The 26,515-nt window shown below is 41.4% G+C and overlaps 1 protein-coding gene across 14 annotated transcripts in view; it reads right to left on the bottom strand.

The window, feature by feature from the left end:
* The window catches only part of CSDE1 (cold shock domain containing E1), a 101,177-nt gene that overhangs the window by 34,243 nt on the left and 40,419 nt on the right, over positions 1–26,515 (bottom strand). For 10 of the 14 annotated variants that reach the window (XM_040337424.1, XM_040337422.1, XM_040337421.1 and 7 more), the window contains 9 exons: positions 25,559–25,754; positions 16,983–17,092; positions 15,628–15,720; positions 14,885–14,982; positions 12,246–12,330; positions 6,113–6,241; positions 5,908–6,033; positions 5,362–5,574; positions 416–556 (listed from right to left, as the gene is read on the bottom strand). In XM_040337424.1, coding sequence (XP_040193358.1) covers positions 416–556; positions 5,362–5,574; positions 5,908–6,033; positions 6,113–6,241; positions 12,246–12,330; positions 14,885–14,982; positions 15,628–15,720; positions 16,983–17,092; positions 25,559–25,754 — 1,191 coding nt within the window. The remainder of the gene's footprint in view (positions 1–415; positions 557–5,361; positions 5,575–5,907; positions 6,034–6,112; positions 6,242–12,245; positions 12,331–14,884; positions 14,983–15,627; positions 15,721–16,982; positions 17,093–25,558; positions 25,755–26,515) is intronic. The other 4 variants (XM_040337432.1, XM_040337435.1, XM_040337429.1 and 1 more) reach the window with 2 other exon arrangements.

Genomic DNA, 26,515 nt, shown 5'->3' with positions numbered 1-26,515 from the left:
ACAGTTTTAATAACATGTCAAAGTTGCAAACTTGGGCTTAGGCATTAAGATTTTTTTTTACCCTTAGGCGTGAAGGGGTTAATGAAAATGGGTAGAATTTTGAAAACAATTTTATAGCTGATCACAATATATTCACAGAGACTTGTCAAGCTACTGATTGATCCATTAAAAAAAAAAAAAAAAAAAAATTCTACAGAAAATATAACCTGTGCTGCCCCATTCGATTTCTCCCTTTCATGTATCTAGCACATCAGACCTTAAACAGGAGGAAGCCAATGAGTGGTCTCAGATCGTGCCCAGCAAGTAAGGTAGCAGCCAGATTTAAGAACATAAGATTGAGAAATACTGATTGGTCAACTGTTAATAAAATCGACAAAAGCAAAAACATTAGCTTGTGTTAGAACCATTTACTTACAGGGACCACAGTAAACTCTACTTCCTCAGAAATGTGGAGCTGATTTCCATCCAGGACTTCACTGAAGTGAAAGAACATTCTAGCGTCCCGGTCAACACATTTTATAAAACCAAAACCATCCCTCATTGCTGCGATGACACCCTGTAAATGAAAAAAATTGGAATTTTGATGTACCTGTAAATGACATATCTTGTCTAAGTACAGTACAGGACACAAGTTGATTTTGGCTCTTAGACCATGTGTTATAGGACAATCCCCCACCCTACGTATACCTATATATATATATAAACCCCATTCACTACATGAAGCTCCAGTTTTTCAAGAAAAGCAGTAAGGAGGTAACAAAAAGAGGGGAGAGACCTGTGTCCTATACTGTACTCTAAAATATGGAATTTACAGGCATTTCGAAATTCCCGTTTGTAAAGCGAACAGGATACAGGAGTCTATTCCAAGACCATAGGAAGTTCCCAAGCAACAGAGGGGTGAGCAACAAAAAAATAAAAAATTGCAGCAACAGCCAACGAACAGGGGACAAAGGACAGCAAATAATAAAAAAAAACACAAACACACACACACACACACACACACACACACACACACACGAAAAGATTTTAAAAAGTGTGAACTAAGATAGGCAGTGACCCTGTAACCCTTGAGAAGGACAGAAGCTATATGCTGTGAAGGACCCAAGAACCCCAACCTCCAGGGAGAATGTGTGCAGGTAGGGAAAAAGGGGACACATTCCCTGAGGGCAAACACCCTAAAGAAAGGTAGATTCACAGCCCAGCTAGGTGGCGAGGGAGGAATCTCCTGGAGGGGCCACCCCGTGGGAAACTGAAAAGGGTCAGTTGGCAAAGTAATACATGACAGGTAGCCAGAGATAATGCCGACATCATTCACAAGATGTATGGTAAGTGGAGTGTGGTGTCAGTGACGGACAGATGTTGAGCCAAGGAAAAATGTATTTATAATACACCAGTGTGTTTTTATGGTCAAGGGCAGAATCCAGAGACTGGTGTTGGTGTCACCTAAAGGCTAAAAGCATGGGCATCAGTGTTTGGACCTATAGTCAAAGAAAGTTTGTTTTTTTGGAAGCTGGTTACTGCAATAAATAGAAGTACTTGGGAGCGTGCATTGTTGAATAAAAAAAAGGGACACATTGCAGGATTGTAACACCTCATTCACACAAGGGTACCCGTTTGTACACAAGATGGGTGAAGAGCCATCTATACCTGCAAGGATGCACAGGTGTTCAATAACACTGCGTTCAGACAGTCTCATGTCTACTGGGATGCAGCGGCTGTGCAGACAGCTGCTGGTCCCAATTTGACAGTCACATGGGTGTGTCCTTGAACTCATACAGGGATACCCTGCAGCCAAACAGACAAGCGGCTGTGTCTGTGCTGCTGCTGTATGCCAAAGCACAGAACATCCCGGGCGGGAAGAGATGGCCCTTCGCACAGGTCAATAGGCACACCAGTGTGAACGAGTCCAAAAAAGTTCTCAAAACCCTCCACAGGAGGAAAAGGAGATAACCACCCTTTTAGAACTGCAAGGAGCGGTTTCAAAAAAAATTGAAGTAAGCAAGTTAAAATTATGGTAAAGTTAACATTTTTATAAAAAGCAAAACAAACAGGCTTACACTAATAAAAACAGCACCACAGAGTGTGCCTATTTTGTCAACTATGGAAGGACCATTTTAATGTGTGAACAGATAGGGAGTAAACCCCATCAATGCCATAAAACAAATTCTGCCATAAGAGACATAATATAGGACATCTACAGGAGACCAAGCAGGAACCTGGCTATTGTAGTAATTAGGACAGCCGTTTTAAGGGCATGATGGCTATCCATCCCTAAAAGGGACCCTGTGTAGGATTTTGAAAGTCTGATAATCGAATCATTGTTTTTAGAAGAATTACACTCTTGTGACTGTAAAGCTGTAAGAAAATACCTGCTCTTTGGAAAGTAGCAAGTAGGAATGTGTAAGTAGAAAGCTGGTCAGCAATAGAGACTTCTCTGAAAAAATAAATAAACAGGGCCAGAATGTCTCTGCTCTAGGCTGCAGAAAATCCTCTCCACCCCCCCCCCCCCCCCCAGCACCAAAGGTGGGGCAAAACGCAATTCAAGGTTGTATACACAAGGTAGGTGGAGAAATCAATGGAAAAATGCGATTGTGGATAGTGGGGTAGGAACCTCCTTACCTCCCATAACCACCTCAGTAGCATTTTCCCCTAAAGTTGAGCTTGCCTTCAATGGTGAAGCAAAAAAGGCAAGCTTCTCAAGCAGTGTCAGCTGACCATGCGCTAGCCATAAAATTTTGCACAGAAAGTAAGGACCTGGAAATGTAAAGGCATTGTAAACCTTTCCAATCTACACCTATGCATCATATGTACTTTCAGGGAGCCATTTGTTGGGTTGCACACCAAGCCTATTGTAGAGTAAATCCTGTGTGTGTTCAAACATGACACATGCAGCATGGCACTGCACAAGTTAAACCACTTGCTGACCTGGCCTTTTCTGAACCAAAATAATTTTTTAACAAAAAAGGTACCTTTTTGCTAGAAAATTACTTGGAACCCCCTTATTTTTGCTTTTTTTTTTTAGACAACAAAAAAGTGATCATTGCAATATTTTATGTCACACAGCATTTGCACAGCGGTCATTAAAAAGCAATGTTTTTTGGAGGAAGTACACTTCAATTAATTTTTACACAGGAAAAAAAAATAAAAACCTCCATAGCATAACCCAATTTTTTTGTATAAAATAAAAAGATGTTACACCGAGTGGATACCCAACATATCACATTTTAAAATTGAAAACGCTTGCGGAATGGCAGCAAACTATGGTACATAAAAATCTCCATAGGCGACACTTTACATTTTTAGAGGGGGTCTTGCACTAGAATTTGCAGCAATACCACACGTGTAGTTTGAACACCATTTACATATGCTTGTGCGACTTGCGTATGCGCTCACTCCTGCGGCCGCACATTGAGGGATGGGGCGCTTTCATTTTATCTTATTTTACTTTTATTTTTAACATTATCCCCAAAAAAAAAAAAAAAAAATTCATCACCTTCATTCTTCTTACAAGGAATGTTTACATTCCTTGTCAAAGAAATAGGGATAGCAGGTCCTCTATTGGGAAATCTGGGGGGGAAAAAAAAAGACCCCAAAGCTCTCATGAAGAAAACCGAAAGTTGCTTCAGTCCTCCAAGAGCTATAGACAAGTGGTGGCCATACCCAGCATTGGATCGCTCCCGGGCTTCCATCAATCGGTCAGGTAAGCTGCGAGAGGGGGCACCCCTCCCACCACTTCCAAAAATGATCCTGCAGCAAATCTGCCCACGGGCCCACTTATCTGAAAGAGAATCGCCTATAGTAGAAAAGAAATACTGGGGTTATGACAGCAGCTAGTTGTCAAACAAATGACATCTCTACTATAGTCTGGTCGGCAAGTGGTCAATGCACAACCCCTATCTGCAGTCTAATGATGGCAATGCATGGACAGACCCAATCAATTGCAGCATTGAGAAAAAAAAAAAAAAAAAAAAAAAAAAAAAAAAAAAAAAAAAAAAAAAACACACACCTCCTCAAAGCATACCGTAATGTTCAATTCCTGCAGATCAACCAATCAATATCATGAACACATTCCCATTTTACAGGAAAAAAATATTAGAGCTCCAGATGGCATAATAGGTTTACTTTATTAAAAATATTGCAACAGTAAAATCAAGCAAGTAAAGTCGACAAAAAAAAACGACCTTAGTGGACATTGTCGGTATAACCTGTCCAACAGCTTGATGTCAGTGTGCCAACATGTATTTGACAGTGGGTGACCGCTAAACCATGTGAGCTTATCCTTACAGAAGGTAAACACACACAGGGCATAGAACCACGCAAGTCCCTAGAGGTGGGGGGGGCCTGGCGCCTCGTGGATTGGGCAGGGGCAGTCTCAGGAAAGCTCTTGCCAGCGTTCACTCACTTAAAAGGTAAGTCGCATATAACCCATGGCCCAAGGATCAACTCATGTGTCCTGAACTGTGATCAAGAACCTCAGGCGCTACATCTAGCAGATGGCATATATTTATATTTTACAAGCAGACATTGCGTCAGTGTATAATATATGTAAACAAAAACATGTTTTAAAAGCATCACTAAAGCCTTGTACACACAGTCAGAGTATTGGACGAATTTTCAGTTTTCTGTTGGATGCTAGTCTCAAATCGAAAGTGAAGAGGATACTCACCATCAGAAGTGACATAATGTGTTGAATTGTTTTGAATGTGTTCTTTCATTTCTGAGCATGCCTAGCCTTGCTCTTCAGATAATTTTTTTTGGCAGAAAACCGTACGTAAAAGAAAAATTGGATGTTGTGGTCACATCAGACAAATTTTCAAGCCTGCACATCCAGTTTTTGTCTGACAAAAATTCGTAATCGGTTGTCAAAAGCAGCAACGATTAGAAAAAAAAAAAAAAAAAAAAAATCAGCAGATCGCTAATCTGAGGAAATCCATCTTGAGATTTTCTGACTGTGTGTAAGCCCAGGTTCACACTGGGCTGTGGGAATGAAGCCGTGCAAGTTCAGCTTAACTCGCACGATTTCACTCCCGCATGTCAGTCCTGATCTCGGCCGCGATTTCAGACACATCTGTGCAGGTTTCTGCACAAATGTTAATGTAAATCGTGGGCCAAACAAAAAAAAAAAAAAAAAAAAAAAAAAAAAACGCAAAAAGTAGTACAGAAAATACTTTAACTCGGTGCAGCGCTGCACCGATTAGGGACGGTGCCACTGCAGGCAATTGCCGATTCCAACGCAATTTGACCTGTCAAATCGCATGTCAAAACGCACCAGTGTGAACCAGGGCTAAGGGCCTTAAGACATGACACTAATCAGTTTTTCTAGGAATTTTTTTTGCAACAAAAAACAGGAAGACCACTAACCATTTCTCGGGACTCATTTGTAGACTGGAACGTATCAGAAAGAACTTCGATGTTTGTGGCACGCTCAAGTTTGTCCCTTCGGTCGGTTGAAATATTGAACCGCACATGATCGCCTTCTAAAAGGGTAACTTTAGACTTGGTATCTTTATCACCAAAGGGAAGCTCTTTAGGAATAACAAAATCGACCTTAATGCGTCCTGGTAGGGGATCATTCTGTTGGAGTAAAGATCAAAAAAATTATAAAATTCACATATTAATGTTGCACATAGCACCTTGAGTAGTTTACCTGCCAAGGAGGCAGGGGGTGAAAATTATACTCCTTAGACAGTAGGAAGGGAACAGGTGATCAGACTAAAGTTAATCATCCATTTGCTGTCTGGGAGTACAGTATGCCAAGTTCCAGGGGGGAGAGATAGCAAACACAAACAGCTCACAGAAATACAGACTAAACATAATACGCATTCTAAATTCAGAGTAAATGTGTCTTCAGAACACTACAGAGGTGGAGCATTGAAAAGACCTTAAAATGTATTAAATGTGCATTACTTGATTTTTGTTGGGTACTTTAGGAATAACTTTGGTAACTGTTCCTTCAAAATGTTCAATGCTGATATCTTCAAATATTACAGTTCCTTGAGGTAGAAGCCTTACATCAGTTGCTACTTCTTTACCCTACAGGAAAAAAAAAAAAATATGAAATCAGAAAAGCCCATCTAGCACAACAAAGGGTAAACCTATAAGGAGCACTTACATTTCGATCTTTGATGGTGAACTCCACATCATCGCCTGGTTGCAAGGCTTCAAGGTCTCCTTTAAATTCACTGTAGTGAAAGAATATCTCCTTTACAACATCCCCTCTTTCAATAAACCCAAAGGCTTCCTAGGAATATAAAAAAGAAGAAAAAAATAAAAGTGTAGCAGCTGGAACATTTTATAGCACAAAGCAAGGGTATGTGCATATAGATCTTTTCATTCAATCATAACAGAGGAGTGCAGACTGATTTATAGAAAAAATTGAACACACACGTTGTCATTTTTTCTTTTCACCTTATGCCAAATCCTTTATCCCATTATACAATGCTTGGGGTACTTTGTTTCTGGGCTATACAGGTGATACTTGAAAAATTAGAATATCATGCAAAAGTTCATTTATTTCACTAATGCAACTTAAAAGGTGAAACTAATATACAAGATAGTTCAAGCCGTGATTTGTCATAATTGTGATGATTATGGCTTACAGCTCATAAAAACACCAAATCCACAATCTCAGAAAATTAGAATATTACATGTAATCAATAAAACAAGGATTGTACATAGAAATATCGGACCTCTGAAAAGTATAAGCATGCATATGTACTCAGTACTTGGTTTGGAACCCCTTTGCAGTAATTACTCCCTGAATGTAGCGTGGCATGGAAGCTATCAGCCTGTGGCACTGATGAGGTGTAATGGAAGACCAGGATGCTTCAATAGCGGCCTTCAGCTCTTCTGCATTGTTGGGTCTCATGTCTAATCTTCCTCTTGGCAATGCCCCATAGATTCTCTATGGGGGTCAGGTGAGTTTACTGGCCAATCAAGCACAGTAATCCCACGGTCATTGAACCATGTTTTGGTGCTTGTGGCAGTGTGGGCAGGTGCCAAGTCCTGCTGGAAAATGAAGTCAGCATCCCCATAGAGCTCGTCTGTGGAAGGAAGCATGAAGTGCTCCAAAACCTCCTGGTAGACGGCTGTGGTGACCCTGGACTTAATGAAGCACAATGGACCAAAACCAGCAGATGACATGGCTCCCCAAATCGACGCAGACTGTGGAAACTTCACACTGGACTTCAAGCATCTTGCAGTGTGTGCCTCTCCATTCTTCCTCCATACTCTGGCTCCTTGGTTTCCAAATGAGATGCAAAATTTGCTCTCATCAGAAAAGAGGACTTTGGACCACTGAGCACCAGACCAGGTCTGTTTTTCTTTAGCCCAGGTAAGACGCTTCTGATGTTGTTTGTTGTTCAGGAGTGGCTTGACAAGAGGAATACGACATTTAAAGCCCATGTCCAGGATCCGTCTGTGTGTGGTGGCTCTTGATGCACCGACTCCAGCCTCAGTCCACTCCTTGTGAAAGTCCCCAACACTTTTGAATGGCCTTTTCCTGACAATCCTCTCCAGACTGCGGTCATCCCTGCTGCTTGTGCACCTTTTTCTTCCACACTTTTCCCTTTCACATAACTTTCTATAAATGTGCTTTGATGCAGCACTTTGGGAACATCCAACTTCTTTTGCAATTATCCTTATGGAGGGTGTCAATGATGGTTTTCTGCACAACTGTCAGGTCAGCAGTCTTTCCTATGATTGTGATTCCTACTGAACCAGACCGAGAGACCATTTAAAGTCTCAGGAACCATTTGCTGGTGTTATGGCTTAATTAGCCGATTAGAGTGGGACACTTTGAGCCTAGAATATTGCACTTTTTCACAATATTCGAATATTCTGAGATTGTGGATTTGGGGTTTTCATGAACTGTAAGCCATATTCATCACAATTATGACAAATCGCGGCTTAGAATCATTACATGCAAAGCAAGATGGTTCATCTCATATTAGTTTCACCTTTTAAGTTGCATTAGTGAAATAAATGAACTTTTGCACAATAGTCCAATTTTTCAAGTATCACCTAGATGGCACAAAAGCATCCCTACTTGCCCCACTCTCCCCCTCCACAAACTGGTGTTGGTTGCTTATCTGCAGCCAGGGTGGATTAAAAAAAAAAAAAAAAAAATGGAGGGAATTTTTTTTTTTTTTTTTATCAAAATTTAAAATGCTTTTGGAGTAAAAATGTATCTAAAGATAGGTTTTCCATTTAAGATACATTAATAATTTAGTTTATTCAGCATGAAATTGAAATTTATGTAGCATGAGGCTGTATATTTTGCAATATTTAAAGTTTTTGGTAAACTCATTCAATGAATCCAAGCTCTGCATTGATGCATTCACACAATTTCACTGTAACCATGAGATAAAAAGTTCAGGAATGTTCCTTCATCCTATTTTGTAAATCTATGTACATTACAAACTTGACAGCTTTTAATTGTAAAGTTGGAAACTGTAATTTTGTTGGTAAATATTAAAGATTCCAACCAACAAGAATAAGTTCTTGAATTTAAAGCGGTTGTATACCCGGTGTCATTTTTAAAACCTGAAAAGCAAAAGCCATAATCAGCTAGTATGCACCGCATACTAGCCGATTATGAAATGCTTACCTTGGAACGAGGTGAAAGGAACTTACCTGGTTCACGCCAAGGGAATGTCATCTTTCCTCGACGTGTCTTTCGGGTATCGCCGCTCCAGCACTGATTGGCTGGAGCGGCGATGTCGTCACTCCCACGCATGCGCGGGAGACTTCACTCCGGCAAGGTCTGGCGCCTGCCGGCCCTTTAGCCAAGGATCACCGCTGCGCATGTGCCGCTGCAGTCAGCGGCGCATTGCGGGGGGGGGAATATCTCCTAAACCTTACAAGTTTAGGAGATATTTTGTATACCTACAGGTAAGCCTTAATATAGGCTTACCTGTAGGTTAAAGTGGTAGTACAGAGTTAACTATCACTTTAAAGAGCACTTGCCAAATCCATCATGGCAGAGCCCATTAGCGGGCATCCACTCACCTGCTATCACATCACTGGCCGTCCCATTAAAGTGAATGGGACGGTCGGTGAGTCAACAGCAGGTCAGAGGAGGAGCTGCTATGGCACAGAGATGACACTTACTATTTAAAAAAAAAAAAGTATTTAAATCCAATTGATTTAAATCAAGCCTTTTTACTAGTGATTTAAATCAAATCCACCCAATGTAATGTGCACATATTCTAACATTTGGTGGGAACCTTTGTTTATAATCATATGAGCATTAAGGCCAGCATTTGGGCCTGTGCCAACCGGCTTGCATGGGCAAATGCATTCGACATCAGATTGAGATGCTTCAGTGAGGATGTAGCCTTTACTGCAGGTGCATTTGACCTATTTTGCAGTCTCTGACTTTCATGGTTACTGAAGCCGTTCAGCAAGAACAAAGAAGCCAGTTGACACTGCCTCTTAAAACAATGAAAAACCAAAAACGATTACAGAACACGAAAGAAAAAAAAAAAAACCCTCACTAAGGCCTACATGAGAATCTACCCCCCCCCCCCTAGTTTTATCCTCTTAAAAACCGTTTTATGACCAAAGAAAAAAAAAAAGGAGCAAATACAAAATTGTAGATCAATTTTACAAATCCACATTTAGGAGTTTCATTACAATAGCTTTCACAGCTAGCCTTTCAAGTAAAGTCCATTTTTTTGTAGTCTTGTCTAAGCAAATATGTTCCATCCAAAAGTGAAGCTTGCACTTTGGGACCCACAGCTCTGTGCCAATTTATAGCATCCTCCCCAAAACAAAATTCAGGCTGCTTTTATCATATGTGACAGACAACTTGTCAAGCATTATCAGGCTAATAACAGAACGGAGCAGGAGGGAGCTACGGGACAGTGCTTTGAAGAGACAAAACACTGCAGATTTTTTTATATATCTATATAAATCTATCCATTACCAGATGGTCACCAGTCATTTTATATGACAGTTGGAAGCCGGGCGCGTCGTTATGACGTCACATCCGGGCCGCAGTTGTAAACAAAGCCGCGATTGCAGCTGGTAAGCATTAGATTGTGATTTTTTTTTTTTTTTTTAAATCTCTCGTCCAGGCTGAAAAGCATAAGATGTGGGCTATGGTTGACCCCGCATCTCTCAATAAAGGGGACCTGTCAGGAACGATTCCTATTACAAGGGATTTATATTCCTTGTAATAGGCATAAGGGCCGGTTCAGGCTGCTGCTTTTGCGAATTTAGCACAATTTTCCATTGCAAATTCTTTGCGTTCTTGCGATTCTACTACAAATTTTGCAGTCTATGGAGCCGAATTCGCACAGGACCCTTTTTGTACACAGCTTAGATTTGCAGCGCATTCATGTGAACGGCACACTCACGGAAAACAATGTCATTTAAATTACTTGCAAAATTGAACGATCGCAACGGCTCAAATTCGCGATAAAAAATTTGCAGCAGTGTGAAACGGCCTTAAGTGATCCAAAAAAAAAATTATATTTTTTTAAACGCCCACACATATAAACGCTGTTCAAACCACACGTGAGGCATCGCCACGCGGGTTGGAGAGCGAGCAACTATTCTAGCACTAGACCTCCTCCTCTAACCCAAAACTGGTAACCTGTAAAACATTTTTAAAGCCATCGAGATTTTTAAGTACCAAAATTTGCCGCCATTCCATGAGATCCCGCAATTTTAAAGCGTGACATGTTGTGGATCTATTTACATTATACAAAAAAAATTGGGCAAACTTTACTGTTATTTTTTAAATCATGAATAAATGTTTTTCCCCCCCCAAAAAAAGAATTTTAAAGATAGTTGCGCAAATACCATGCGAGATAAGTTGCAACAACCTACATATTCTGAGTAATTTTCTAGCATAAAAATTACATGTAGGAGAGGAGTGCCAAAATAGGCCCGGTATGGAAGTGGTTAAATTCCTGTAGAATGTGTACACCTTTGGCTGCTGCCTCAGCAGCTAAAGGGGGTACAAATTGGGTGCAGTAAATCTCACACACTTCGTGTAAGGCAGGGGTCATCAACCCCTGGGCCGTGGCCCACTACCGAGCCGTGGCCTTACTACAGCCAGGCCGCTGGAGAGCCAGCGGCCAGTATGAGACAGCCGGGTGGCCGGGATATTAGCGCCAGGTGGAAGAGATAACCTTATCTCTCTCTGCCCCCCCGCATCGCTGCTCTTCTGCCCTTTCCAGTCTTAATGTCGGAGGTGCGTGGGGAGCTAGGAGATGACACCTCTCACTGCCCCCGCATCACCGCTCTTTTGCCTTCACTCAGCACCCACCACATGGACCAGTGCTGCCACCAATGCAGTGACAATTCGCATCTGGTGGCAGGTGATGTGGCAAGTGACATTCCGCATCTTGTGGCAGGCAGCGTGGCAGGTGCAATGCCGCATTTGGTGACAGGCAACCTGGCAGGTGACGTGCCAAGTGACATTCTGCATCTGGTGGCAGGAAACATGGCAGGTGACGTGGCAATTGACAATTCATATCTGGTGAAAGGCAGCGTGGCAGGTGACGTGCCAAGTGACATTCTGCATCTGGTGGCAGGAAACATGGCAGGTGACGTGGCAATTGACAATTCATATCTGGTGAAAGGCAGCGTGGCAGGTGATATGGCAAGTGACATTCGACATCTGGTGGCATGCGACGTGGCAAGTGACATGCTCAGGGCTCTCACGGATTCTGCATTATGGCAAATTGAACCATGTCATTTATTACTACAATGGAATATAAATAATGCGCTGCCAAATCTTACCCTGCGTGTGTCAACCCCCAATGCCCGCCCCGGGCCTTGGCACAATTTTCGTCCACACAGCCGGTCCCCAGTGCCAAAAAGGTTGGGGATCACTGGCGTAAGGAACCCCAAGCATGTCGCTGCAAAATGCAACGAAGGGACAATTTACAAGTGCAGTTGGCACTGCTGCTCCTCCAAAAAGCGATCCGAGGTTTGACAGGTGGTTATATGTTGCCCGGTAATATCCGACTTCTCCAATGTTGTTCAGGTAGATCTCCACCTCTAAGGTTGCGAACCTCCATGTTAAAAAGGATAAGTTCACCTTTTAAGAAATACATTCCTCTCCTTCTAACATCCTTTTTTATGTAGAACATAAACCTGCAACTCCCCAAAGCAGTTTTGAGTTAAAGAGGTCCCAGGTTGTAAGTTTTTTACTAGTCTAGGAAGAAGGCAACACTTTAGGCAAGCATGCATTTTACTAAGAGTTTAGTGCCCATCGACTTGAGATTTACCTTCATGGCACAAATCACACCCTGGCAACGCATTTGTTTTCTTTTCATGAGCAGCATAATGTTTCGAGCGCTTACTGCACCAGTGCTAAGGGGGGAAAAAAAATGTTATTAAATTTGGGAGAAAAGAAAAAAAGTCAACACTACATAAAATTTTACATTTACAATTTGGAAATATGTGGAAGAAAAGCCTTTGTTCAAACTATTCTTAAAGTGGAGTTACGCGCAAAAGTGGAACTTGCGCTCATCTGAGACAGCCATTCTTGGTGCTCCTTCCTTTACCCTGAAGCAGCTGCTCACCAACACAAGGAAGCCAAAGCTGCAAGATCACGTGACTGGATTGGATTAAAAATACGGAAGTATACACTTTTCTCATATATGTTAGGCAGGATACGTAGAAGGAGGGGGAAGGAACATGTTAAGAGCAGTTAGAGAAAGGCCTTTCTTCCACTTGAAATTCAAACACCACAAGTGGGCTATGAAGCAGCTTTTCCATATTCAAAGCACCTTACAAAATTGGTTGTAAACCTAGTTACACCACTTGTACCTACAAGTAAGCCTATAATAAGGCTTATCTGTAGGTACTGTGAATATCTCCTAAACCTCCACGGTTTGTGCCATCGATGCATGCCCTGGGAAGAAACAGCCCTCCGAGGCGTTTCATCACTAGCAAGTGCCGTGACTGAGGGCTTCCACGCGCATGAGTGATGTCATGCAACTCCGGCCAGTCACAGAGCCAGAGTCCTTGTCCCAGAAAGGAAAATTGGTGAAGATGGATGCGACCAACAGCAGGGGCATCGTTTGTAGGCAAGCGACACATACTAGCCCATTATGCTTTCACTAAGCAGGGGGGAGAGGAAGTAAAGCCCATTTACTTCCTGTAGGGCAGAAAAAATAAATAAAAAAATAGTACTTTACTAACTGGGAGGCATTAAAAAAGGAAAAAGTAACACTTTACACTGAAAATACAGTAAGAGGAGTTGAATTCAAGATTATAAAAAGGTAGCGTGGTTCTTTATGAGGAAACTGCAATATTTACTGCACCACATTGTTAGTATGCCCCATTAGTCACACAATTTTATCTGCTTACAACTTTTGTTTTATCAATTTACATGTTAGAGGGCACAAAAAAAAAAAAAATATAGAACCCCTTTTACCACCATCTTAATGCCACTTTCACATGACAAGCCTGCTGGGATCCGCCTGTTCATTTTTCAGGCAGATCCGTGCAGGCCATTTGTTGACTTTTATGGGCAGGCGGATGTCAGCGGAGATGTGTCCGACACCCACCTGCCATCCAATCAATTATGGGTTGTAAAAAACGGGAAGGTTTGTTTGTAAACAAACCTGACCTGTCAGTGACCACATAAATTGGCTCCCGATGATTAGAAGAGACTAAATATGTCAGACAGTGCAGTCTGAAAACTATCAATGATTTTTTACATCATAGAGCACCATGCTGAGGAATGTTAACTTACAAAGTTACATGGGAAAGATTTTCAAGATAGTAAAATTTCACCTGGATTGTTACCTGTGTGAACATAATGGGGCAGATCCTCGTACAGCGGAGCATCTGTACGCAGCGTATCTAAGATACACTACGCCGCCATAACTTATTTATTTTAAATCCACAAAGAATTTGCGCCGTAAGTTACGGCGGCGTAGTGTATCTCTGGCGGCGTAAGGGCGCGGAATTCAAATGGATGTAATGGGGGCATATTTTATGTAAATACGTCGTGACCCGACGTAAACTTGTTTGTTTTTTTAACTGCGCATGCGCCATCCCTGGGGGTATCCCAGTGCGCATGCTTGAAATGTAACCGGAAGAAGCCAATGCTCACAACGGTGAAGTCAATCTACGCAAATTCCTATTCGCAAACGACGTAAAAAATTCAAAATTGTACGCGGGAACGACGGCCATACTTAACATTGAGTACGCCACCATATAGCCGGAAAAAGTTGAACGCAAACGACGTAAAAACAATGCGCCGGCCGGGCGTTCGTGGATCGCCATAAATAGCTAATTTGCATACTCGACGCGGAATTCGACGGAAACGCCACCTAGCGGCCGGTGGGAAAAAAATGCACCCAAGATCCGACGGCGTACCAAGACGTACGCCTGTCGGATCGACCAGAGAAGCCGTTGTATCTTGTTTTGTAGATACGTAACAAAGATACGACGCGGGAATTTTAAAATTACGCCAGCGTATCAATAGATACGCCGGCATAATCCTTTTGTGGATCTGCCCCAATGTGTGTGAAGTTGGACTGCAGAAGTGGATCAATTTTAAAAAAAACTTGTCAAAAATTGAAGTGCTGCTGTAAATATTCCCCCAAATGTAGCCTTTTTAGGTTATGGAGCATACAATATTGTAAACTGGCATCTTGCATTCAAAAATTTCCCAGTACATGTATAAAGGAAAAAAGACCGCTAAGGGAAGCAAGATGGGAATGCCATAGTACCAGAGGTTTAGATCCAGGCTGCAAAATTAGGCCCACTTTTCCCGATATGCAGCACCAAGTGCCATCATCTCAGAATAGTTTAGGGAAGAGTAAACCTGTTGTAGGAACACAAATACTCTCCGCCTCCAAGCATTAAAGATTTCAAAATGGAAAAGCAAGGATATCAAGTTGCAACTTACTGCTTGTTTGTTTCAATAATAAAATTTATTTTATCTCCAGTTTCAAGCTGAGCACTTCCATCGACATCGTCTGGGGTGTAGGTTAAATAAAACACCTCCTGTTAGGACCAAAATATAATAAGTTAAATCTTTTCCCCATAATTGGAAACACATTTAGTTTGCATATAATTGCAACATCTGAAACCGACCTATGGGCACCAAGAACACCATTAGGTGTCATAGCTAACATCTTGATGACTACCATGGTCCAAATTGTTCCAGCCCCATCACGCAAGCCATGCAGTTTAGAAAACAAGTGAGATTTTAATGCAAAACTCCAAGGGGGGAAAAAAAAACCCCATCCTTTAGCCCAGCAGTAACAAAAAAAAAAAAAAAAATCCCCCACACACATTACAACTTAAATCCCATCAATTATATAGACAACTTATGTTAAGCTTCCTATAATGCAAAAAGTTCAGCATTGAGTAAAATTAGGCATAATGCTGTCAAATATGTATAAGGTTACTTGGGGTAAACATGGGGATATCTAGGTAGCCTAAAAGATGAAAAGAGCACAGGTAGCCCTTAGTCCCATCCAACCCAAAATGTCTTAGCCCAGTGAGTAGGCATGCAACACAGAAGCTACTATAGTAAAACAATGGTGTCACCCTGCTGGTTAAGCAGAGGGGCAGGTGTGTGTGAGAATCACAAAACAGGCCAAGAGAATTACAAATTTTACAGGTAAAAAAGTAATTCTTAATTACCCCATTGCGTTCGTAACACACACTCCCTGAGGGACTCTGACCCGGAGCAGCTGGAGACTTGCTCTCCAAATTCTGAGGCACAGCGCAAACAACCTGGGAACAAAAGTAGGCCGATACTAAGCAGACTGCACTATACATGAAAACAAACACTGAATTAAGAAGGTAGTTAAATTATAGGAGTTAGCAACTTAAATTAAACATTTCTCATGTACTAACTGCCATTTCATTCAAATTTAAAAATGATGAAATTCACCATTATGCAAGAACAGTACAGCACAACTTGAACACAAGTCAGTGGAACATGGCAAGGTTACCTGTCTAAAGATCTGTCACCTATGCCGACAGGTAAAGCACAGTTCTGAACAGTTAGGGAATTGCTGTACTCCACCTTAATTGTACAGTGAAGTACACAGTAAATAAGTACCCACCTACACTACTATCCCTAAGAAGAAAATACATTTTAATGAACCTTTGCCATGGTCTGATGACTTAATGCTTAAAGTATATGTGAACCTTCACCCTGTAAACCACCTATTCAGTTTAAAATAAAAATGAAAGGCAAAAAACGGTTGTGTACAATAAGGGAATCAAGCTTTTTTTATACGCGATCACACTATTCGCGGTCTCGGCTGCATAAGGGTCTAAATCTGCCCATCGATGGGTAGAATTTGAACAAAAATTTTTGGGCAAAGAAGAAAATTCTAAAACAAGTTTGTTCATTGTTCTAATCAATGGTGGGCCAAACTAGCAGCCAACCAATGAGAAAAATTGAAGGAGCAGAAAGAAATCCATTTGAGAAATTTTTCAAACAGTGAACGTAGTTTTAATTTTTCTAAATTCCAAAATCAAAATGTTAAAAAGCAAATTAAATCTTTAAAATGTCAAAACCAATGTCTGGAGAATTTTTATACGAATTTTCCTAAGACTTTTTGTTTAGAAATTCTCAGTCTATGGTCAGCATTAGAGAAATCGGTGTGGAGAAAAAAAAAAGAAGTACACTGATCTTCCCAGTGAATGGCTGTTTGGGTGCGGGGATAAGGGAGCCTAGTCTGATCATTGGAGAGAAGATTGAAATAGGAAAGCAGAGGGACTGGCAGGAACCCCAGGGATTTCACACAAAGGAAGCATTACAATGAGAACAGGATACTTTAAACAAGTACATGGTACAGTAGGCACAAATCAGGAATATCAATATTAAACAAGGCCACCTCCCTATTGATCAAGAGGCTGCTCGCCAGGCTAAAGGACCAATGTGGATGCTTGAGAAAAATCCAAACGCTAGCCATGAACCAAAAGAAACCTCAATTTACTTTACACCAAGACAAGCATTTAAAAATACACATTGAAACACAAACCTGTCCATTTATTCTCTCTTCTGGCAAGATTTCAGTCTTTATTTTTACCAGTTTGACAGCGATTGGTTTTCCAGTACGTCTATCTGATGATACCTCAAACTCCACATCATCTGTGGTGGAAGGAGAAGGAGCAATCAGAATCCACTTGCCTGCTACTTATTACATAATCACTTAGCTAGATGTAACTTCCAAAACTCGTATTTAAACAGTAAGGCCCCTTTCACACTTGTGCGACTTTTCTGTGACTTAGGACATAAGTCGTACCCCATGATAACCATTCATATCTGTGCGACTTCAAGTCGCACAGACTTCAAAGTCGTCCCTGTACTACTTTGGTCTGACTTATGCGAGATGAGGTCCATAGACCTCCTGTTTACACAGGCATTACCTGTAATCGCAGCTGCAAATCGTGCCACTATCAAGACGAGGCAGTGTGAAAAGGGCCCAATCAACACAAACCGGAAAGGAGGAGAAGATCACTCAAAAGCACACAAGCCTATTTAACCACTTAACCCCCGGACCATATTGCTGGTCAAAGACCAGAGTACTTTTTGCGATTCGGCACTGCGTCGCTTTAACTGACAATTGCGCGGCTGTGCGACGTGGCTCCCAAACAAAATTTGCGTCTTTTTTCCCCCACAAATAGAGCTTTCTTTTGGTGGTATTTGATCACCTCTGCGGTTTTTCGTTTTTGCTCTATAAACAAAAATAGAGCGACAATTTAAAAAAAAATTAATATTTTTTACTGTAATTAATATCCCCAAAAAATATATAAAACATTTCTTTCCCCTCAGTTTAGGCCGACACGTATTCTACATTTTTTTTTTTTTTACGAAAAATTAGCAATAAGCGTTTATTTATTGGTTTGCGCAAAAGTTATAGCGTTTACAAAATAGGGGGTATTTTTATGGCATTTTTATTAATATTTTTTTTTTTTACTAGCAATAGCAGCGATCAGCGATTTTTTTCGGTACTGCGACATTATGGCAGACACTTCGGACACATTTTTGGGACCATCGATCAGCGCTATAAAAAATGCATTGGATTACTATAAAAATGCGAGCGATCGCGTGTGCCTGGCGGCGATCGCGCCCGCCGGGCACGGGAGTCGGGGGAGTGGCCTGCGAGAGCCGACGTAGAGCTACAGGCTCTCGTGCAGGAGAGCCAACCTGCCGCCGTAGAATGACGGCGGGAAGTTGGCAAGTAGTTAAAGTGGTTGTAAAAAAGGTACAAGTTTTTTTTTTACCTTCTATACATGAAGGTGAAAAGCCTTTGTGCTGCAGCCCCGACTCAATCCAGTGACGTCCACGAGAGCATTGCCTCTCCAGGGACTTGCACTCCTGATTGGCTCGCTGCATGTGTTTGACAGCAGTGAGAGCCACCCCCCGCCCTCAATTGTGGCAAAAAAAAATCACATTGTTTAGGGCAGGGTTTGACAAATTTTCTTGGAATCTAGGAGCCAGTTTAAAAAGTTAGGAGCCAGAAAATGCGCCACCGTCCAGCTTGCGTGCAGAAGCGAACACATACGTGAGTAGAGCCCACATATGTAAACTGTATTCAAACCACACATGAGGTATCGCCGCGATCGTTGGGAGTAAGAGCAATAATTCTAGCTCTAGACCTCGTCTGCAACCTGTAGAATTTTTTTAAACTTCGCCCATGGAGATTTTAAAGGGTAAAAGTTTGTCGCCATTCCACAAGCGGACGCAATTTTGAAGCGTGACATGTTGGGTATCAATTTACTCGGCGTAACATTATCTTTCACAATATAAAAAAAATTTGGATAACTTTACCGTCTTATTTTTTAATTAAAAAAAATAAAAAAAATTCCCAAAAAAGTGCGCTTGTAAGACCGCTGCGCAAACACGGTGTGACAGAAAGTACTGCGACAATAAATAAATATATATAATGTTTGGGGGTTCTAATTAGAGGGAAGGAGATGGCAGTGAAAACACATTAGAACTGCTGTTTTACTTGTAATGCCAACAGGCACCACCAGATGGCGCCAAGTCACAGAAGGAAGCTTGGGCCTTCACAAGGCCGCAGCCTCAATTACCGGCGGGCGCGGGTTACAATTTCTTGTTGCAATTGCGACCGGGCGCCCAGATTTTGTCGAGCCCTGGTTTAGGGTGCCATTTAGATTAAAATTATGCTTGGGCATGCATCACATTTTGCCACGATACTAGCGCCATTTGGAAATTTAGGCAGAATTTTGACAAATTTACCTACTATTCCAAATAGTTTAAGTGGTGTAAAAAAAAAACAAAAAAAAAAACACCACTTTATACTTGCAGTAAATCTTTATTTTCTGAATGGTACCAAAGTACCAAGGCCATGCCGTAACTGGCTCATGCAACATACTGAAGTATGGGAGGATATTTAGGCCCCACATCTAAACTATTTGGAATCGTAGGCAGAGCTGCCACAATTCTGCCTGCATTTTCAAATAGCGCTACAGTCGTGGCAAAACATGTGATGCATCATTTAATCTCAACGGCACCCCAAACAGTGCAATTTTGCCATGGATTGGGGGGCATTTACACACGTAAATATTTCATTATATCTTTTCATGTGACAACACTGAAGAAATGACACTTTGCTACAATGTAAAGTAGTGAGTGTACAGCTTGTATAACAATGTAAATGAGCTGTCCCCTCAATAACTCAACACACTTAATGTCCAAACCTCTGGCAACAAGTACACCTTCAAGTGAAAGTGTCCAAATTAAGCCCAATTAGCCATTTTCCCTCCCCGGTGTCATGCGACTCTTTAGTGTTACAAGGTCTGAGGTGTGAATGGGGAACAGATGTGGTAAATTTGATGTTATTGCTCCCTCTCATACTGGTCACTTTAAAGTTAAACATGGCACCTCATTTAAAAAAAAAAAAAACTCAGGATCCGGGAGGGAAAAAATGTTTTTTTGCGCTACATAAAGATGGCCTAGGCTATAGGAAGATTGCCAAGAACCTGAAACTGAGCGGTAGCACGGTGGCGAAGATCATACAGTAGTTAAACAGGACAGGACAGATTAGACTCAGAACAGGCCTCGCCTTGGTCGACCAAAGAGGTTGAGTGCATGCGCTCAGCGTCATATTCAGAGGTTGTCTTTGGGAAACAGACGTACGAGTGCTGCCAGACTATATTTTGCACACTGCATCCCATTGGTCTGCATGGCTGTTGTCCCAGAAGGAAGCCTCTTCTAAAGATGCACAAGAAAACCCGAAAACTGTAGAAGACAAGCAGACCAAGGACATGAATTACTGGAACCATGTCCCGTGGTCTGGGGAAACCAAGATAAAATGATTTGGTTCAGAGGGTGTCAAGCGTCTGTAGCAGCAACCAGGTGAGGAGTACAAAGACAAGTGTGTCTTGCCTACAGTCCAGCATGGTGTTGGGAGTGTCATGGTCTGGGGCTACATATGTGCTGCCGGCACTGGGGAGCTAAAGTTTATTGAGGGAACTATGAATGCCAACATGTACTGTGACATACTGAAGCAGAGCATGATCCCCCTCCCGTCAGAGACTGGGCCGCAGGGCAATATTCCAACATGATAATGACCCCAAACACTTCCAAGACGACCACTGCCTTGCTAAAGAAGCTGAGGATAAAGGTGATGACGGGCCAAGCATGTCTCCAGATCTAAACCCTATTGAGCTCAAACAGAAGGTGGAGGAGCGCAAAGTCTCCAACACCCACCAGCTCCGTGATGTCATCATGGAGGAGTGGAAGAGGACTCAAGTGGCAACCTGCAAAGCTCTGGTGAACTCCATGCCCAAGAGGGTTAAGGCAGTGCTGGAAAATAATGGTGGCCACACAAAATATTGTCACTTTGGACATTTTCACTAAGGGGTGTACTCACTTTTGTTGCCAGTGGTTTAGACATTAATGGCTGTGTTTTGAGTTATTCTGAGGGGACAGAAAATGTACACTGTTATACAAGCTGTACACTCACTACTTTATATTGTAGCAAAGTGTCATTTTTGTGTTGTCACATGAAGGGATATAATAAAATATTTACAAATATGTGAGGAGTGTACTCACTTTTGTGAGAAAATATATATTCAAAAAACATGCCTGGCTCCGTGCCAAAATTTGGTACATTAGCTTCTTTGGCACAACACAATGCACATAGGGCTGGCTGCCCTGTGAGCAATATGCAAATGCGTGTAAATCTAGCAAAAATATTGCGAGCGGGAACGTGCGTTCCCACTACATGAAGAGTAAATGCGGGCCGGAATCCTAGGATACGAGGCTGATATAACATGAATCAGGGCAGAGAGCTCATCAGAGCCGAGCTTTATGGGAGTTTAGACTTGCACAATACGAAAAATCGGACGAAATTCGGTCATTTAGACAGTTTGTTCGTTTTCTAGACAGTCAAGAAAAAAAGAAAAAAAAAAAAAAAAGTATGTATACATGTATGTATATTCGTTGGGACAAGTAAGAGTTTAGAAATGTTCTACCGAACAATAAATTGAAAGGTTAATGGGTTTCTCATCCGAACTGTCTGCACTAGGTATATGTAGTGTAAAAAAAAAAAAAAAAATTGGTATTTATGTCCTCACATAATGGCACCATAGTTTTCGCTCACGGCCGAATGTTCGTTTTTCGAAAATGGTTTCGGCCGATTTTCTGTATAGTGTATGGCCAGCATTAGCCTTTAGCAATTTCTTCCTGGAGAACATTAGCAGTTCAAACGCAATTAGCGGCAAACGCAGTATTAAAAAATATTTAAACCCCAAAATATATATTTTACAGCTTACCAAGTTATTTGAGGTGTTGTCTGCATTCATTTTCAGGCCTCTACTGCACCCCCATTTATCCTGTGAACACCACTTCCTGTCTGCACTAATTTCTCCATTAAATCTATGAGGGCAGCCATGGTTGTCACACAGGTCTGCCTTTGTTAATCTCATGGTGGATTCATTGAATTAGTAGCTTACACCTGTGGACAATTTCTGCCATTGTAGGCATTTGGCAATTTCAAAGCCTGATGTTTGCTTTTTAAGCAACACTATCTAATCTTACTTTAAGCTTTTTCCATGTTTAGTTGGGGAGTTCTTGAAATGTGTATGGGAACAATGCAACAAAATAAAGTGGGTGCCATCCAAAAAAAGCTGCAAATGTCAAAATGCACCCAGTTAATCTAACCCAAGAAAAAGACATTGCAGCCTATTCGTTCTTTAGATTTGTTTTCAGGCTTTAATTTTTATTGGGGCTTCTACCAGTAACAGGGCCTGTCTGAAATAACACACTATACTGCATCTACATGGGGTGCAAGACGGTTACCCTAGACAGGTGGTCTATTAAAAACCGCTCTCAGAACAGTTTATATGTTGCATAGAAATAAATTAATTGTTGAAAAAAAAATATTCCAATAAAAAGTCTGAAGGTGAAGAGAATCCCAAATAGTTCATAATAACACATCAATAAAAAAGTGTGCTCCAAGAGAAAAAGACACAAGCCTTCACCTTCCACTAGAGTGTATAGGCAAATCGGAGGAACCTCGAGACCCAGCTTCACAACTATGTTTTCTGAATATTCTTGGTGGTCAAATATGGTTGTGCAGCTGGGTCTAGTAGTTCCTCCGATTACATATACAAGCTGGAGCAGATTGAAGATGTTTGCTGGGTCCTGGTGCCTGCCAAAATGCTAATTGACCTTTGGGGCCAGTGTCAATTTCTGGAGGTGAGCGTTCACCCCTAAGGGGAAGGAGGATGGTGTCTTCTCACTTAGAGCACACTTTCATTAAAGAAGCGTGATTTTGCACTACTGGGATTTGTTTGTTTTTCCTTCACTTAGGACCATTTATGCTTTATTTGAAAAAGGTTTCAAACAATTTGAGCGTTTCGGGTAACTAGTTTTTGGATAAATCCCCACTTTTAGGCCAAGCCTTTTCTGCCCCTTTGTTTAAAAAAAATAATATATTAATATATATATATATATATATATATATATATATATATATATATATATATACATACATACATACATACATACATACATACATATATATACATACATACACACACACATAAATATATATACACACACACACAATACTTAAAAATCTCCATAAGCATTAGGGCTGCGCATCGTCACCGGTCTCACGATTCGATTACGATTATCAAGTCCACGATTCGTCGATTCATCACGATTGCAGCGCAAGTGCGCATGGCTCTCCCCCCAAAATACTAAAGGAGATGATCAGAGACTGCAGACATGCTACAGGAGATGATCAGAGACTGTGGACATGAGATGGTCTATATTTCTCCTTCATACAGCCTAGTCCCTGCAGTGACAAGGACTTATCACAGGTGACACATCAGATTCCACTACATGCCCGTACCCCCCGTGTCCCCGGATAACAGCACCCATCCTCCTCTGTACTTACATGCTGTTCTGCGCACAGAGGATGATTGGAGGGAACAATGAGGAAAATACATGATATGCCTGATTTTCTTATAGTGTGCACCCCACTTTAGGCTGGATTGTCACCATTCAATGCATGTTTTTATGCATTTTATTGTGGATTCTTAAAATATACTAATGTGCATTTTCAGTGTGTTTTTATGTACTGACATTGTCATCAATACGCCCTTTAAAAATGCACAGATGACAATGAACCCTCAATAAAAATATCAGTACAGCGAGGACTTTTAAATACACTACTGTGTTATTTATTTTCTATTACAATTGACACATTTCCTCATTGTATTAAAAGTCCAAGTCATCGCTGTACTGATATTTTTTATTGAGGGTTCATTGTCATCTGTGCATTTTTAAAGGGTGTAAATAGGGTGAAACTCCCCTTTAAAAAGTGCACAGGAATACACACATGACTGCTGGGGGGTCAGGACTCAGGCATTAGATTCCACAACTGACAGCCCTGTGAGTTTCACTGCACTGTCTGCTGAAATTTCTGACTCTTTGCACATTCCAGCACACTAGGAGTTAACACAGTGGAATGTGCAAAGAGTCAAAGAAATGTCAGCACAGGCAGAGCATGTGTAGGAGTCAGACTGCTGATAAAATACCTGTGATAATAAATGCAGTTATAATCCATTAAGTGGCCACTGCTGTAATGTGCTTTTTAAAACATATGCAGAATCATACCTCATGTCTCCGTGTGTATATTACTGTATATTCCCCTCGTGACTACATGCTCGTGCCTGCCTCTCTCTCTCCTCTCATCTCTCCTGATGTCCGTTCTCAGCCCCGCCCATAGTCTTTAGCTAAAGTAACAGATCACAAGAGAGGCGGGCGGGGCTAACATCAGAAGAGACTGAGACGAGGGATGTGAGAGGACAGAGGAAGAGAGGCGGGCCGAACCATGGAGTCACATGATCGCATGTACAGTTACTACACACGGAGGTATGAATCTGCATATTTTTAAAAAAAGCACATACAGCGGTGGCCACTTAATGGATTAAAACGCGCATTTATTACAAAACAACCATTTTAAAAGACCTCCTCGGAGCGATCTCCCAAGAGGGGCGGGGCAAGTCGGGATGACGTCACATGCATAGATTATTGGGGTCACATGCATCGATGCCGCATCGGGGGGCCCCGAATCACTGTTTTGCAGGTTAACAGTTTAGAGTTACAGAGGAGGTTCAGAGCTAGAATTATTTCTCTTGCTTCAACATTTGCGCGATACCTCACACGTAGTGAGAACAATTTACATATGGGTGCGTGACTTACATATGCGTTTGATTCTGCGTGTGAACACTGAGGTTGTGTTGTGTGGGGACGATGCCTCACGCTGCTTCTGAAAGCAATCCAGCAGCTTTTTAGCCACTGACTGATTTCACGAGAAAGCCATTCACAGAGTGAGGACAAAAAAAAAAAATACCGGAGCTGTGCGATTGATCGCTTCAGCCAAAACTCCCGTAAACCACTTGCAAGCCATAATATATACATGCAAGGGGTGACAAACAAGTTTTTGAGGGAGATCTTTATTGTAGCGTTATAAGAAACAGATCTTTACATAGTTTTCAGCGTAGCACATTTATATACATTTTTACACATGGAGGCGATTCAGGATGCATGCAGCTATAGAAATACCTAGGGGCTGTTGAGCATTTTTTTTTATCACATGCTGAGATAAGACTGAAGAGTGCACAGAATGAGCATGAGCTTTGTCCAGCAGAAAAACCTGAAACCGTTTTTTCAACTGCTTTCAAAATGTATATTAAGAGACCAAAAAGGAAGAGAAATAAAAATAGGTTCATTGTGAAGGCTGGTCATATCCCGCTCAAATTTCTGCTGAATTGCCTGAAAGTGAGGCCATGGGTGGCCCTGTAGGCACTACCTGACACGATTTCAAGATAGAAAGCAAGAGAAATTAGGGCTCAACAGTGACTTGGGGTATTCATGCAGGTGCTGTGGTTGCCTAAACAAAAACAGCCGACAGGGAAGTCTCTAGCCACACTGTTTGGTTTTACCGATTGCTTCCTCTTTCAGGCTAAACCATGAAAACCTTAGAGTTTACATATACTTTTAGAACAGGAAAGTGGGGCTATATTACCTCTAAAAAAGAATAGCTGAAACAGCAGCTTGCCCATTTCTTACCTCCTACTTTAAGTTCTTGCAAGTTTCCATTGTATTGAGAGCAGTGGAAGAAGAGTCTGGCCTGGCGTTCTGAACATTGAATAAATCCATAGGATGTAAGCAATTTTTCAATTATGCCAGTTTCACGCAATGCAGACGTACCATTCGGGTACCCATTATGTCCATTGTTGTGGAGAAGATTTGGGTCAAAGCTCATCTAGTTTAAAAGATAAATGAAGTTATACATATTTAAAAAAAAAAAAAAAAAAAGGAGAGAGAAGAGAAGGAGGAAAGGAGGAGAAAAGAGAAAAGAGAAAAAGGAAACCTTTCACACAAACCTATGTTAAAATGGCAGAATATGTAATATATGTAGCGTGCTCAGTTGTAACAAAAGCAAAAAAAAAAGTGAACTTATGAATTACAAAAGCATAAATACGTACAATTGAACACACAAATCAATGTTAGAAAATAAAAATAGGGGAAGTGTAAGATGACTACTGAACAAAACATCTTAAATCTCTGATTTGTGCAAGGATGTACTAGATTCTTCACCACATTGTGACATTCTGATTTCTTATTGTGAAGGAAGCAAGTTTTGTCCAAATCTGTTCTAAAGGCCAGACAACAGTTTCTAATCTTCATAAAATCTGCATGCAAGTTCTCAATATACCAACTACATCAGATAATCAGGCGACTATGGGGGGGGATACCAACTACATCAGATAATCAGGCGACTATGGGGGGGGGGGGGGGGGGTTATGCTACTATATACTTCAGGTTTAACAGTAGCCATCAAGTCAGGGCTGCTAAAACAAATGTCACTGCTGGTTACACATTTTGGAAGTTACACAAGACAAAAACCAAAAAATACAAAATTGCACCAGGATAAAAATAGGATTTCTGCACCATAAAAACCACCAGGAAGGTTGATGGGACAGAATTGTCCCCCAGTGAACCTCCGAAAAAAATAATGGGACA

This window comes from Rana temporaria, chromosome 2 (assembly GCF_905171775.1).
Source record: "Rana temporaria chromosome 2, aRanTem1.1, whole genome shotgun sequence".
Lineage (NCBI taxonomy): Eukaryota > Metazoa > Chordata > Amphibia > Anura > Ranidae > Rana > Rana temporaria.
The sequence above is the reverse complement of the archived record's forward strand: the minus strand, read 5'-3'. Positions and strand labels throughout refer to the sequence as shown.